Genomic DNA, 17680 nt, shown 5'->3' on the forward strand with positions numbered 1-17680 from the left:
TGAATCAGGCAAAGTAAAAAGTTGTATAACTACTATAGAATATGAATCAACATGAATACCTGACTCTGCCCGCGTTCATCGTTTATTTTCTTTAATGTTATATTTCTAATATATTATTTGGTTTTAGATTTACGATAGTTGGCTCATTTATGAACCTTATCTTTTTAATCGAGCTTTTCAATCTGATGTTTTGAAAACCCATATTTTATCATGCTACGATATCTAACGTATCTTTTCAACTAGGAGAGCTTTTACTGTTTTGAACACCATTACTTCATCGACTAGCTAATGAAACTCGGGTTAACATATAGACGCTTTGCAAATAAACCGAATGCTATCCGAGTAGCTTTAAAATATGTTGTCATTATAAAACGTATAATAACAACATTAAATAAGTTAAAAAGTTGTGATAAGTTATTATGTCAAAAAACGAAATTAAACGGAAACAAAGCTTGTGTAATTGTTGGCACACGTTGAAACACATACGGTTAATGAAAACAAAAAATTGAAACCATTCGGAAAGACACCATAGTTTTTGCCTATTATACTGAAAAACTAAGATGATTAAAATATTACATAAGAATGTAGGCATTTAATAAAAATCTATATTAAAGATATATATTTTAAAAAGAAAGAATAGTTTGAATTTTAAATTGATAAAATATGATGATGTCATAAGTTTGTTAAAAGGATGTGTCATAATTTAAGATATTTTTTAATTATTTAATTAGTTGAATATTTAGGATAAACATGAGTTTTATATTTTATATACATTATTACAATAAAAATATTATTTAAAAAAAGATTTATGATTTAAGTTTGTGTTATTAACTTTAATCTGGGTTATAGTATTTTTGAGTTAATTGCAAGAATCATCCCTATGGTTTGTATACTTTTGTAGTTTACATCACTCTCCAAAAATTTTAATGAAATTGATCCATCAATTTCCTTCCCTTTCCTAAAATCCAACAATACAAACCTTTTGTTCTCACATTGCATTATAAATACCCTCAAACAACTACTTACCTGATAACAACTATTTATCAATTGACTTCATCTTCATCATATAGATATCGATATATAGATCCGTGATATAAATATATAGATCTATATATACATATACAGATATATAGATCTAAATATCTGCACGAGGGGTTTTCAATACGGGTCTTCGTGTTTTGGCGCTGACAGACTGATGGTGGCTGGTCATGATGGGTTGGCGGTGCGGTGGCTGGTGGTATGGAGGGGACAGCGGTTAAAATGGGTATTAATATAAAATTCAAAATAATATTTGGGTTTTTGATCTTTTTAATTAGTCAAGTGTGTCGGTACGTCTATGTAAAACGTTTTGTCTCATGATCGAGTTTGTTGGTACGAAACAACTTTTTCTTGTCTATGTTTGGCTTACTATGGTCGACCATGGAAAGCAAACATCCTACAATGTGTCATCATCTATTGCTTAAGGTTGGTATTTGTATAAAGCAAAAGGATGATTTAATGATGTTGATTGTTAATAATAAACAAACAGAATCCTTATGATGACGCAACACTTCGCTTAGTCCAAATGAATGTCAATCTTTCTCAACTTTTATTCAAATTTGTATCATGCTAATTGTTTTAGTTAAAGTTAAAAATGAGTATACCTTAGAAATAGATGTTGATTATTCGAAGGATTATATGAAGTCATTAAATGGTGATACATTAGAAATAGATGTCCCTAACATAAGAGATCTGTAGATGTAGATCACAAACAAATAACTATTTGTGTTTTATGATATTGAAGAGTATTTAGGATTTTACATTTAGATAAAAGAGGAGAAGTTACCATAGACAAGATGAATAAATTGCAAGAATCATTCAATGTTGTTTGTGAAAAGACAAAAGTACCCTCATGTGAGTGAGTTTTAAGGGATATAATTAGACGGAATCAGTTTAAGGGATGTAAAGTGCAACAAAACTATGAAGTTTGGATTGATTCCACTAAAATTTTCAGAGAGAGATATAAACCATGGAAGTGTACAAACCACAGGGATGATTCTTGCAATTAACTCAGTACTTTTTTTCAAATATATATTGGCTGTCCATAATATATAGGAGGATGAAAATTTAATAGATGTGTCAAATATTGAACACAAATAATAAAAGTGAATATATATAAAGATAATAACTTATTTTATTTTTTACAATTTTACAAATGATATATCATTTTTATAATTAGAGTCGGGTTCAATATTCAAATTAGTCATTGCTTATCGATATCGATAGGAAATTAATAGAGCTTCAGTGATGCACATAAATTGCAAACTAAGTATCTTGAGTTAAAATTGTTTTTTTTGGTAAAAGGTCGTCACCCCTGGGCAGTATATATTAATATGAAAAACAGGCAACGTAGCTAAGTACTATGTTGAGTTTACAATCGTCCATGCACCACACGTGCAAAACAGATTAAAACCAACCAAACCATTAACAAATATTAGAAGCAAAAATAACTCAAAAGAGACTCTAGAGATTAACTTATAACACCGGAAGATCCCAAGCAGCAAAAAATCTTTCCACGTTTGAACTCCTTTTGTATTTAAACGTGAGCATCTTGAGTCGAATGGTAGAGATAATCACATCCACTAGCACATCAACCGATCGATATTCATGCTTGAACAATCTAGCATTCCATTCAAGACTATGATCCCATTGAAGCATTAGGTCTTGAGTTTTAAGTCTTCCTCTAAAACCAACCAAATTATGAAAGCATGCCTCGGTATACCATAAGAGAACCAAACCAGACCATGCCAAACCACTTTATCCTATCTCGTTCGAAGGTCTTCCCAAACCACATTCACCGAAAAGTATTTAAGATCACCAATTCTATCTTTCCATAACCATTCATCAGCATTAGAATTAAGCATAGGCGGGCAGACATAGTAGTAAGTCGAGTAGTCCAATCACTAGGCCCTTTCCAAACACCATTAGTGACAAAACCAGAGACTTTGGAATCAATTGTGAACCCAGCACTATGTATTTCTCTTGGGGTGATCCGGTCGTATAATGGACCAACATTACACCAAACATCATGCCAAGCAAAAACAGTTTGGCCATCACCAATCTTAACCCAAATAAAATTATGAAGAATTGGTCGAACCTGAAGTAGTTTCCTCCAACTCCATGATAAATTACCACGATATGGAAGATTCCAGAAACTCGCACCTCGTAATTTATTTGTATGAACCCATTTTACCCAAAGCGACTCCTTATCAGTAAGGATGTTCCATATATGAACTAAAAATAGAGCCACGTTAAAAGGTCGAATCTTACGAATACCAAGACCACCCTCTTCTTTAGGTAAACAAACATCATCCCAATAAACTTTGGCCCTTCATTTCTGCATTTCACCCTGACACCATAGGAATCCGCGCATAATTTGCTCAATATCCATAATAATACTCATTGGCAAGATTAAAACAGAAGACCAGTAAACATTAATAGCTGATAACACAGAATTTAATAGCCGAACTCTGCCTGCAAAAGATAAAAACCTATTTCTCCAGTCATTAACCCTCTTGTGAATCTGTTCCACCAACAGTTTGCAATCTTGATATACTAACCTAGATGATACCAGAGGTACTCCAAGGTATTTCACAGGGAGACTACCTTCTTCAAATGGAAGTACCTCTAAAATAGCCCTCTTGATAGAATCGCGAAAATTACACAAGTAAGCGGTGCTCTTAGGTAAACTAGGAGCAAGACCAGAAACAACTTTAAATTCATCAATAGAGGCCATAATAACCTTAGCAGAATCCACATCACCACGCATAAAAATAAACAAATCATCAGCAAAACAAAGATTAATCACTTAAAGTTCTTGACAATGTTGATGGAAAGAAAAGTAAGCCGAATTCCTAACAAGTTAAAATTGTTATAAAGCAAAGATACATCGAATGTTCTTCACACATTGTTATCTGCCCTTAGAGTTGTCTATATTTCTTTTATTATTTTAAAATTTTAAAAAAGATATCATGCATAGACATGATGTTTGTTACTTTTGAAAAAATTTACAAACATGAATTGTTATGATGATCAATTTCATTGATAAATTAAAAAACCGTTACATTCTTGATTTAAAGTTAAAGAGATTATTTAAGGCTCTTCTCGATGTTGGTATTTTTAATTGGGTTCCATCTTGAAATAACAACTTGGTTTTTGAATTGATAGGTAGAGTTCTATATGCTATTGGTGATGGTAATGGTAAATTTTATAATATTGGATCACTAATTTTTGATCAAATAATTAAATTTTGTGAAACGTATGATGAATTTCATCCTATTATATTCTCCCGTACCATATATAGTATCATGTTGAATCAATATAATCCGTCTTCCATATCTGAGCCAATTTTTATTCCACAAGAAGAGATTTATGCAGTTGAGAATGGATCTGCTAATCCAACATGTTCTTGCAATAATGTTTTTGGTATACAATAAATTGATTAAATTTCACCGAAAGATGTAGCCAACTCAATGAAACGGAAGAAATCAAGCATGAAGTGAAGTTTTGAATTTAATTGTTAATTATATAGTTTGTGGCTTTTTTATGTTTAGTTATATGATAATATTATGTTCATATGAATCTGTAATCGACGTTATTGTAATTATTTTCTTATTTTTGGTCTTATTCGTTTACATAATTATGTTTCCAATTGCTTAACTGTAGAAAGTTTGAAAAATTGCTTACGACTGCAAGTGCATCGCACGGGTCTAAGCACTATGTATGTATAAATATATATGACAGTCACAACTGACCACCCATTAGGAAAAAATCACAACCCACTTACATCAAACCGTCGCTTACATTAGATTAATGTTTTTATCTACCAACATGAACACGTTCTACCCGTTTTTTATGTATGATATATATGCCGAAAGCCCCAAAACTAGCTATCTTATAGCAAATAACTTAGGCAAGCCTACTCAACTAATCTCATAAGTTAAGTAAAGGCTTGTTTGCATCGTAACTAATAGAAAAAAAATTCATCTAACCCGTTCGGGTGGTTCACCGGTTCCACCGATGAGACCCTTAGAGTGATTCACTCGATACAATCAATAAGAGGCAAAAAAAAAAAAAAAAAAAGACAGAGATTAGTAATTAATAAGTAAAGACAAATTAATTTCATTCATAATATTTCTATTTCACAACCCTAACAACAACTTAATTAATACATAAATAACGAATAAATGTAATACCTGTAATCTACTTTATCACATAAAACAAGTTGAAATAATACATAAATAACAAATAAATGCAACAGCAATACGTGTAATCTACTTTATCACATAAAAAACAACTTAATTAATACATAAATAATGAATAAATGTAATACCTGTAATCTATTTTATCACATAAAAAAGCTTAATTAATACATAAATAACAAATAAATGTAATACCTGAAATCTGGTGAAGATACGGGAGAGCAAGATAACAATGATGGAGAATTCAGAGCGGAGTTCAAGTCTTGGGATGTACATATGAAGGCTTGGTTTGGGTATACTCAGATTCAAGTCTGAGAGGGCAGAGTTTACTTTTATTGATTGTCGTGCCTTCGGGCAGATTAGTAGGGGGTTTCCCCCCATCGAGTATTTGAAATAGGCATTTTTACTTCGAGAGAGCTCTCTAGTGCGGACCCGGTTAAGACAACGTATGTAATACCTTCAACGTATGTCGAATCGCGACACGAATTTTCAAGCGAAATTCACTTTTAAAAAAAAAAGAAAGTCACCCTGTTACATGGGAACCGAGAGAATTGCACCTAGCTAGCCTATTATGTTTTTGGAAAATGATAATGACAGCCTAAGGGTTGTTATTAGTATGCTATTACATGCTATTACATTGTCTATTTTAATGCATCCAAATAATTTATTCTGACAGTCCTCTGATTTTTTTTAAATGTATAAATAATCACCCTGTTTGTTGTTTAGGCCTATCTCGTGATAACTTCCTATAAATTGATAATCATGCGGTTCGAATATACAAAGCATGCTTGGATAAGAAATAACATATCTATAAAAAAAAATAACATCTATAGAAGAAAGCGAACCATAATTGTCCAAATATTATATCTTCTAACAACAATTTCCGTTCAATCGCTTGGATAACATATCTATACAACTTTTTGGCTGAAGTTTCACAAAAGACTTACTGTCGTATCTCATTTTGCATGAATTTGATTCCAGAAATACATAGAAAGGGATAAAAATCTGGACAGAATGTCCTTATGTGTGCGATTATACAATGTCACAGCCGGAAATAAAGCTACCAGTCTTTCATCTTTACTTATATCAACTAGAAACCAGCAAAAACATTACAGTTTAATATTGTGATTATCCATCATCTCATTAACTTGGATCTTTCTTATTTTTTCCTCCATGCATTTAAATCCACGGGAATGCTTCCAAAAGAAGATTACAAAACTGTTTGGAGCAGGCCATGGTGAGGTAATGGTCCTAACTTCTGGTGTGGTTAATACATGGACAGGGGAATCAAGGAGTCGAGCAACCCAAAGGGCAAAAGCCATTGTAGCATTGACTTCTACTTTTCATTCTTCTGGTGGAGGTAAAGGTCCTGCAGGATTTGGAACAAGGTCGTTCACAGAGACGATATGAAGTCAACTACTTTATCAGAAGTTCTTATTGATACCAAAATTGAAAAACTCTCCTGTTAAATAACCTGGTATGTACTGTTGACCAAATTATGCACTATCATAATAATAGTTTAAATAGGTTTCTATACAGTAATAACTATCTATAGAGGCAGTGAACTGGGCAAGTTGGGTAACGGGTCAAATAGCATATTAGGGATAGCTAAAAATAGGCCAGATTTGACTACACGTTGTCCAAAATAAGTGGTTCGTACAAAATTCATCGGGGTATGCAAGTACATGTAAAATTGTGGATCCACCTCCAACTTTTATCAGATTCTAATGCATACATGACTCTTTATACACTTAGAGAATCCAGTAGAATCACCCAACGTAGCCTCTAAAGAGCCATCTGAGCCAGCTCCTAAAGAAGATAACTTCAAACAAAAGGTAGCAATAGAGGGGAATGAAAATGGTATTTTTATCTTGTAAATTGACTTTGAGCTATACAAGTCAGGGTTAAGTCAAGGAGCCATGTTCCTGTAATCAACCTTAAGCGATTTACTGCAATCAATTTCTCTAGTGGAATGTCATTATCGCTATGATGGAATGTAATGTTAATTTGGATTGCGTGGAATGGAAAGTGTTAAACATAAATTAAGTTGTTGCATTACGGGATTTGATGTGTTGCATTTGATAAATGAAAGTGTTGTCATGGTTTGTTGGAACTGTAGCATTTGATTATATGAAATGTTGTTTTTAATTGTTAAAAGTGTTCCAATTCATCATACAAAGCGTTACATTATATTATAAAAAAGTGTTACTTTTAAAAGTGCTACATTTAGTTTTAAAAAAGTTTTAGATTATAGGATAAAAAGTGCTCGCAATTTTTTTTAAAGGTAAAAAGGGTTGCATTTAAGACCCACCATTTGCTATCCTTCTCACATAGCTGTTTGTTTGGGTGGGAAGATTTGTCGGTCGATTGTTATATTTTACGAGAGAAAGTGTCCGTGCATTGCAGCGTTGAGATGGTGGGGGTGATAGTTCATAAGAGGTGATAAGTCATAGAGTGTGATAGCAAATGCTTTACCCGTACGGGCTTCGCCCTCGGATTTAAAAATTCGTCGAAAGTATATCGAATGTCTAATGAAAGGGCATAAAATTTTAGGAACACTCCTACAATTTTTATAATTTATTGACATAAGGTTTTTGAAATAAAAGATTTGAAATAATTAGAAAAATAAAATGATTTATGAAGGAGAGAGAAAAAATGAATGGTTGAGATTTGAGGAGAGAGGGTAAAATGAGTGGATGAGTTTTAAGGATATTATAAGTATATTAGGTAGCGATGTTTAAATTAGTGAATAAAGATGTGTAATTTATCTTTTGAGATTTAAAAAAAAAAAAAGTAAAATGTTTTATAAATAGTATAGATAAAGATATAGAAGTATAGATATTTCTTTGGATGTCTGTAGATTGATATATCCTTCTTTGGGCATTGCTATAACTCAAAAGTATATAAAGTTAAAAAATTATATATTTGATGGCATTCCAAATCGTCAAATGTTTATACACAATTGATGTGTTCACAACGGTCTAAATCCGGTTAAGGATTACTTTGCCCTCACATCCCATGCAATTTAGTCTACTTAACATGGCAATTTAACATACATCCATTTTGGGGGCTAAAAGCGTGACAGGTTTGTATTGTCAGGTATTGAAACCATTGATGATTGGGAGCGTCGTGTGACAGACTGACAGGCACTGCATTCTCGAACTATTGAAACCATTGATAATTAGGAGCGAAAGGTGATACGAGATGCAAACCACAAGGACCATTGTAATTAACTGCATGTTATATAGAATGTCACATAGGGCTGAAGTTATAGAAACATTGATAATCTAACAATACGAAATGAAGTTACACAGATTTTTCATAATTACAACTTCCTACGGAAATAGATCCAGCAGTTTGCAACAGGTACTGACCACCCTCCGCCACCAAAAGTAAGCTTAAAGCAAGGACCAATATGAAGTTTAATTCAAACCAGCCCTATTCGACGCCAGTATAAACTTTTCAATGCTTGTCCAAGAGGGAACCTTAATACAAAAGAAACATACGGACATTATTACTAAACAACATCTGATGTTAACAGAAGAAAATTGATACAAGCAGCAGTCATTTTACAATTAACATGTATCAAAGAGCAGCTATATAGCCATGCAATAAAATATACCTGGATAACATCCTGGTTCAAATTCTTCTCAATTCTTTCCATAATCATGTTATCCCTATTACCACACAGCAAATTGAATACAGCTCCTGTGGCAGTACGAAATAACTGTAAGAATAGCATCCCTACTGAAATTTTTATAATCACTTTTGCCCCAAAAATATGCAACATTACATTCTTATTGTCATTGTTGAGGTGCATTAACTACAATAGCAACACTTGACCAACAGTCAAAATACTAACAATAACCAAGCCAAACATCGCATTAAATGAGACATAAGAAGCGATCAATAAGAAACATGCATATATGTAAGGAACAAGTCCAATCTAAAACAGCATATCGTTGCAAGATTGTAATGTCAAAAAGACATAAAAATGATAGTTTTTTAATAACAATAGCCAAGTCAAATAATGCAGGCTCTTTCCAGAGAATATACAAAAGACTCAAGAAATCAAAGCATGGCATGACCCTAATAATAATAAATATTGTAGAAAAAAAGACACCCTAGGCATATATCCTAAAGACAAAGTGGAACGTAACTGAAGCAATGTAAAAAATAGCAGCTTAAATCAACACTAAACTTATGCATTGTGTAACATAGTGCAAGTGGATCCTAATAAAGACGGTTCTTGTCATACTGTTCTAGGCACCCGAATGTGTCGATCATTCAACTTAAACTATTAAGTAATGCAACAATATACTACAAGATGTTTGCCTCCCGCCACGTACTAAAAGAAGAAACGGTTGAAAAGGATACAAAACATTCTCAAGGGAGGGGCAAAATAATATATAAAGTGCATTACCATTATAGAAGCATAGCCGCTGCAAATATACATCAATGTCAGGCTCTTCAGAAGCACGTGTTACTGGCAGATCATAATTAACAACCAAATTGACCTGAAAAGGCGTAGAAGAAGTAATCAGATTAAGGAAAAACTGAAAGTAAAAGGAAGGTTTCATTTGATGCTAGAATCACAATGAGTACATATTCGTGTATGTACTAAGCTGGAATGGCTCTCGAATTTGGAACCCATACCGATTACCGAGATACGTACTCATATAAGGAATCACATTGATTCACATACTGGCCCCAACCAAAACATCACCCAATAAAAGAGAAAGAAGGTATTCAGACCAGTGAATGATCAAACCCTTCCGCAAGTGAATCGGTTGTTATTAGAATCTGAGTAAACCTCTCATTGAAATCCTTAACTATAGTATCTCTATCTTTGTGCGCAAGATCAGCATGAACAATAGATACGTCGTACGAAAATGGTTCAAAATACTTATCAAGCGACTCATACAACATATCAGCAGTTTTTCTTGACCCAACGTATATTATTGCCTGCATTTTGTTCAGCTCAAACCGTATTAACTTATCTGCAGTAACCTCAAACTTGGAACACTCATCGGGTACGTTCACTTTATACTGCTTGACACAATCCGTAGATATATGGTCCATCTTCTCAAAAGACTGGTTACAAAAAGATTAATGAGAACTTTTGATGAAAAACCATAATAAACACCTGGATACATGTATATACACTAAAAGGGTGCACACATAATGCAGGGGCCTCAAACCTTTAAAGCCGGCAATTATGGTTAAATTTCATAATGATTTCATAATTTATAAGTAAAAGAAGTTATCATGGGCGAGTACAAATCATTTACTAAACAATTATTTGTGGTTTGAATTTCAAATAAATATTTTCTTAAAAAAATGTAAACTTGATTTTTGAAAATATAATTAAAAGTATTTAAATGTGTTTGACTTATAAATAAATGGTTTCCTAAGAATATGTAAAGTTGACTTTCCAAAATATGTACGAGCAAAAGATTTATATTTAGAGAGTAAGGATAGAATGGTCATTTCACATATTAGAATTTTCATTTTACAACAGGGGTGGAGAATTTTTATAAAGTAGATAGAATAGATATAGATATAGATATATATACACATAGTATTTCATATTATTTACACAAGGTAAAAAGTCTTTCGATAACAGATATCTATATCAGGCAGCAAGAAAAACCCAACCAGCCATGCATGATAAATCTAATAGACTAACCCCAATAGGCTGGTCTTTACTTTTTCCATTTTGGAATGCAGATATAGATAAAGATCAAACAAAATACTAATATTATTTGAACCAAAATCATATTGATAACAGATGTCTATATCAAGCAGCAACCCATGCATGATAAATCTAATATTGTAACCCCAATAGGCTGGTCTTTTTTGTTTCAATTTAGCAATGCAAAGATAGATCAAAAACAAATACTACTATTATTTGAACCAAACTCATATTGAAGTCAAGAGGCTCTTATATCCATAACCATTTCCATATATCAGTGAACAAACAGAATTATAAGTTCTCAAACCAAGCCCAAGGTCTCCTAAATCGTTGGATTCGTCTGTACCCAAATGCAATATGATTTTGTCCCGGAGGCCGGAACAATTGGATCGTGATTTCTTTGCTGTAATTAGTTAACGCATTCATTGAATTTTAGATTTCTAAAGCATTTGATTACTATAAAAAAAATAAAGATTCAAACTATTATTTTACTGTAATAACAATCTTTTAATAACAACTTCTATAACACTGTTATACGAGTAAAACTTATTACTGTCATTATAATACAAAATTTTAGCATACACACTGTACGGCACATAATCCCAGAGCAAACTCTACCACGCCTTGTACCAAATTTCGAAAAGTGTGATCCTAACCCGTACCGGAGCTAGCCTCGTTCAAGATAACTAAGAACCAATTATCATAATGGCTAAGTAAGTCATCAAAACATTATTAAAAGCGGGGAGAATTTTTTTTTGTAAGAAAAGTCAAGTACTTGGTAAGATAAAGGGAACGGTATTATTATCGTTATTATAAATTTAGTAATTTCAAGAAGAGCTTGTAGCAGTTTAAAAATCATAACAATAATAATAAAGAGAAGTAATAGCCAGAACCTATCGTTATTAGTAATCGGTATAACAGGAGTTAATAATAATAATAATAATAATAATAATAATAATAATAATAATAATAATAATATTTCTAAGGGTTTTCACATCACAATATAATAATAGTAAGAAAGAAATTAGCTTCACGTACCCGATGGTTGATCTGGAGGAGAAGCGATGAATGGATGATACAGAGGTTCGGTGAAGAAAGAGGAATTTAGGTTTTCTTTTGTTTCAAAGTAGCGGCCCAAGTATTTAAGTCCGGGTCATTTTGGTATCCGGATATCCGAATTTTTTTGAAAAGTGGTATCCAAATCTAAAATAATCGGTCATAGGACTTTAATAAAACTTTTAGCCAACAAAAGGTATGGAAAATCCCATAAGTCCAATCTAGCATGAAGTCGCATCCCATAAGTCCTTAAACCATCCGCATGAGTTCAAGATGTCCATTACGTTAATTCTTCATTCATTTTTTGATCACGTACCCACCTAGACCATCATTACCCAGAAAGATATCTAGACGCAGACTACACGCAGGGTGCTACACCCAGGCTGTGCAGAACCTTAGCTGGAAAGATAAGCACGAATAAAGGCTGTCATATCATTTCCTAAATTAGAGGAAATCTCCATCAGCAATAAGAGATTCATTCTGATCCTATTTCCTCCCTTCCAAGTCATATTTGCACTATAAAAGGAGGAGGAAAAAAGTAGAGAAGACATGATCTTTATCACGGGGGAAAACCCTAAATACCAAAAACCCTAAATGATCATCATCATGATCATCATGGGAAAAACCCTAATCATTATCATCATACTCTTTACGGGAAAAACCATAAAGAAACACATACAAGATCCACGGGCAAAACCCTAAGAGATCTAAACATATCTAAACCGGCGTACAAGGGAGGAAGACTCCTACCAACAGGGAATCGCCGTCCAACCCATCAAACACTTCCAAATCCTTTAACTTAATCCATTGTACAAACAATTTGCGCCATCCTCGGGACAGCCGCTACTCATCACCACAACTTACACCAAAAAAGGTTAAAATCCGGAAAAAATTTTCTCACAAAAATCGCAAAGACGATCAGATTCCTATTTCGAAACACAGATCCAAATAATGTATGCCGGCAAAGATCCCAATAAAGCAAGCATGAAACAAAAAGATCCAGAAGATTCGCAGATCCAATCAAGAGATCTATATTTTCCCGCTTTGGGAGATAAAATAACTACCAAATCTCAAAGATCCCAGCCTTTGAAGGTCCAAATCAAAAAGATCCATAATTTTCGCAGCCTTTGAAGGTCCAGATTTTGAAGACCTATATATTCGCAGCATATAAAGGCCCAGATCGAGAAGATTCATATTTATTCAAGCATTTGAAGGCCCAGATCTCGACGATCCAAGATTTTCGCACCCTTTCACGACCAAAAAAAATGTAGATCTTTTGCAGCCTTTCAAGACCCAAATCTCAAAGATCCAGATTTTTCATAGCCCATATCTGAAAGATTCAAACTTTTTCGCAGCATACCAATATCCCTCAGGATACGACAAATTCAGGATCAAACACCCAGGAGCCAAGTAACCCAGGGTCAAACACCCAAGGACAAGGTAACCTAGGGTCAAACACCTAGGGACAAATAAACCCAGGACCAAATCCGAACAACCAAGGTGGCCATAATATACAAAACACCGCTCAGGGAATATAAAATCCAGGATAGCAATATAATGCACCAGGATATGCACACTATACGCAGCATACCAATATCCCCTGGTATCCGATAAGTTCACTGTCGCAATACCAGGCATAAGGAATAAGTAACCCAGGATACCACAGTCAGGGAGCATTCACTCAAAACCCTGAGAACGAGGGCCAAAGGTCGAACATGACAGGATATCAGCAGAATACCCAAGGGCAATTTAACCAAGGTTTCTCAGTCAACACACAAGCATCTAATATGCTGGGAACACAAAGTCACACTCAGGGTCCGCATACACAGGGCAGCAGTCAAGCCTACGGGTCACATGTTAACCAAGCAATGCCACACACGCATGCAGACCTTGCCCTGGGACCAGCAAGGGTTCCAAGCGCCAGGCCAAGTTCCATTAAGCACATGACCACAACACCAAAATGCAGGATTTCAAGCCGCAAATACAGGTCAGGGTTATAACCAACATTATTTAAATAGCCAAGGCATTTATAGTCAAGGGTATGAACAATACTACCAGGGTGGGGGACCCAACTCAAACACCTACGGGACAAACACATGGGCACCAAATGTGTACCAAACCTCACCAGTGTATCAAACAAATATACCTAGACCATTCAGCCTTAACAAAACACCACCAAGGTCACCGTTCGCAGAATGGATAAGGAACTACCAACTACTGGCAAACATGAAATACCCAGCTCACATAGGAACTTATAGTGGCAAGGATGACCTAGACGCTGAAACGTAAGGTACACCCTGGATAAACTCAATCTTCGATAAATAAGGAAAGATACGTACTTATCGATAATCCCCGCATCTAGGGAAAAAGATAATACTGCATCATATATTTCAGGAAATGATATACTCCATATCAAAAACCCTACTTGGGGCTAAGTCACGAATATCCTACAAATAGAGGAAAAAATGACTAACCGAAATAGAATAGCGATACGCAATAATAAAGTGATACCATACAAGGTTTTAATCGTCTCCAAGAAGAATGAGAGACTGATTACAATAGATCCCAGCAGATTAGAGTCTGAGGAATTCACAAAAGCATATCAAAGAATGGATAGAATAATAGCGGTTCGAAATACTACGCAGCCAATAATACCTAGGGTTTTGGGAAAATCACATTATCCAGGGTTTTCAAAACAACAATCAGAGGGCTTTGAAAGAAGGGCACCAAAACAATCCCCGAAGGCAAATAAGGGTTTCCCACTCAAACGCCAAAGAATCAGTAGCCCCAAGATTCCATATCTAAACCCAGGGTACACCCGCGCCAGGGTCAATAAACCCAGCAAGCGCATAGCTTTCAAGCCAAGAAATAAGGTCAACAACCCCAAGAAAGACTTTATTTATCAAGCACAACCGCAAGGATCCCAGATGCCAGATGAAGTACCAAATACCCCAGGGACTGCACGGTCAGGGATATCAACCTCAATGCAAAGAAAAAGAAACCTAGAAGTCGCAAGTAACCTACAAGCAAAATGAATACCCCAGACTATCAGTAACATAGCTTCAAAGGGCGATTACACACCAAAAACTTATGCTTATGTCTCCAAGAACACATCTCAGATGCTACAACAATTTAAGGAAGATAAAGATGCCCGAAGTCTCACAAACAAGCTGCAAAACAAAAGATAATAGATCACGAAGACTCTACGTGATAAAACCTCTACATGCCCAGACTTTACGCAGACTTACGCAACCTCCTAAGTGACGTTTACAAAAGGTTAGAACTCTATGAAGACTTTTTACTTGAAGCCTTTGTAATTTTGGTTGGGCATATGTCCTTGCGAATAGGAATAAAGCGTCGTGAAAGATGAGACGTCTTGGTCCTATTCTGGCACATATACTAAGTTTATATCAATAGTTGTAGTGTTGGCACTACTTACGCAAATGCATTAAGATAATCTCCTTAGATTAGAAGGAATCATTCAGAACTCTGCTAGAGACTAAAGGTCACACAATCGTTTACATCATGGTATCACCCAGAGTAATGCACGGGTAGAGTCAATAAAGAAGCAAACCGTGAAGGTCATGGATATATAGTTGGAACGCAGCCATATAGGCTGGATTAATGAATTACCCTTGGTCTTATAGGCGCATCAAAGTCCTAAAAAAAAAAATAATGGGGAGACTTCGTGTAACTTAAAACGGAAACTTTATTACCAGCTGCAGTCTAGGTATCCGCCTGTGTGACGACCATTATTTAAATGAAGGATAATGATACGGATCTTAAAGTCAACCTAGACTTCCTGGAAGAAACAATAAGAGTGATAGCTACTCAAGAAACCATAAACATATATCAGCAAACATAAATATTCTTCGAAGACAAAGACCATGTTTCAATATTAAGGAGCATAATCCAAGTAAGACACCTGGGGAAGATGAGACATACCTGGGAAGGCTCATATCAAGTCATCAGTAACAGCGATTATAAGCTCTCAATAACAGATGGCAATCCAGTTGGCAGGACATGGAACGCAACAAACTTGCGTAAATTCTATTGCTGAAAAAGCAAATCTTTTTGAATAAAACATTCACAAAATCGCAAAGATGTGCAAAACGCATGAGAAATGCGAAGCTGCATGACATGCGCTTGCAAAGATGTCCAAAACGCATAAAGAATGCGAAGCTGGATAACATGCAAGATTTTATAAAAAGTGCACTATATAAAATTACAGGCCTGAAAAAACTAAAAAACGGTGGGGACGCCTACCGAACTAACACAAGGATGGGTTACAAACCCTCTAGTATGAAATTTTTTATTCATGGTGAAGAAGGATCGCAACCTCACACACATAATTTTGAAATGCCAAAAAAGGCAAATGCATTAAAATAATCATACTCCTATGATTATAGCAAAATATATGCCTAAAAACGCTAAAAACGGCAATGGCATTACAAAATCATACTCCTATGATTTTATCAAAGTATTTAAAGCCATACTCTTATGGTTATTATGAATTACATGCCTAAAAACGCCTAAAAAAGGCAATGGCATTAAAAATCATACTCCTATGATTTTGTTAAAGCATATGCCTAAATGCTAAGAAAAGCAAGTGCATAAAACAAAATCCTGAAAAAGGTAAAATTGAGTGAAAGGAGAAGAAGAGATAAGGAAAAATATTATGACTTCCACAATTATACAGGGCACTACTCTCATTATCAAAATAATGCAGGGGAATACAAGTATAAGCCAAACAAAGGCAGTACTCCCTTAAACCCGGATGAAGAATCCGAGTACAAGTCCCTTACATTCACTTTTAAACCCCTACAGTTGTCCCAACAGAGGATCAAGTACCCTGGGAAGATACGAATCACCCAGCATCCATGAACGAACAGGCGTGGTCATTAAAAAGAGGAAGCCAGGGAAAAAGAAGGGGAACTTGAATATATCTTCGCTACAATGACACTCAAAAAGCAAGAATTCCCAAAACCCAGAGAAAGCAACTCTGCAACAGATACGCAAGGAACCAAAAGCCTACGAAGATTTGGGTGCCCTAGATTTATAAAGCCGCAAAAGTTGAAGTAGAATTCATTTTCGCACCAAATACACTCTAGAAAGAGATCCTTCATATGGTCACATTTTAGACATAAAATATCCACGAGAAGACATTTCTCGATATTACATCGATCTGCTGCCTAGGAATACGCAGACATGGCTGAAGTTCCCCAGACTCTCAACCTGGGGAGACAAGAATTCATCACAAGATATCACCTTAATAAGCAAAAAATATGAAGTTGGCACAACCAGAAAAAACGAAGACAAAGCTGCATGAGATAGACAAGTTAATGAAAGTTATGATCCGATCAAGCGATGGAACCCCAGAAGAAAAGCCAGCAACCACCTCAGCCTGGGAAAACACAAGATAAGAACAAGATACTTGTAAACCCAGTCTCTCCTAAATAGTTGATCACTATTGAAAGCGAGAAGACATCAAGAAGAAATTACATAAGCTATTGCAGCAGAATATTGACATTTTTGCATCGGATTACGCAGATATAACCAGGGTCCCCAGGTTCGTCACCCTGGGAGAAAACACCTTCGTCACGAACGAAAGAAAAATATGGAACCGGTGCACCAAAAGAATGAAGCCTGTCAAAAGATAGATGGATTAGTCAAAGACGAAATCATACGA

General features: G+C 34.9%; 1 protein-coding gene across 3 annotated transcripts; it reads right to left on the bottom strand.

Moving 5' to 3' along the window:
* Positions 1 to 8442: 8442 nt before the first annotated feature.
* LOC122597595 (DEAD-box ATP-dependent RNA helicase 38-like) lies at positions 8443 to 12069 on the bottom strand. Of its 3 annotated transcripts, none has more exons than XM_043770186.1 (5): positions 11974 to 12069; positions 10122 to 10334; positions 9664 to 9757; positions 8863 to 8948; positions 8443 to 8725 (listed from the first exon to the last, which is right to left on the bottom strand). In XM_043770186.1, the coding sequence occupies exons 2-5, from the start codon at positions 10320 to 10322 to the stop codon at positions 8663 to 8665; spliced, it is 444 nt and encodes a 147-aa protein (XP_043626121.1). In that variant the 5' UTR covers positions 10323 to 10334; positions 11974 to 12069; the 3' UTR covers positions 8443 to 8662. The 3 variants fall into 3 exon arrangements, with proteins under 3 accessions (XP_043626121.1, XP_043626116.1, XP_043626109.1); XM_043770181.1 differs by having other exon boundaries at positions 10074 to 10334; XM_043770174.1 differs by having other exon boundaries at positions 9996 to 10334.
* Between the last annotated feature and the right edge of the window lie 5611 nt (positions 12070 to 17680).

This window comes from Erigeron canadensis, chromosome 1 (assembly GCF_010389155.1).
Source record: "Erigeron canadensis isolate Cc75 chromosome 1, C_canadensis_v1, whole genome shotgun sequence".
NCBI lineage: Eukaryota > Viridiplantae > Streptophyta > Magnoliopsida > Asterales > Asteraceae > Erigeron > Erigeron canadensis.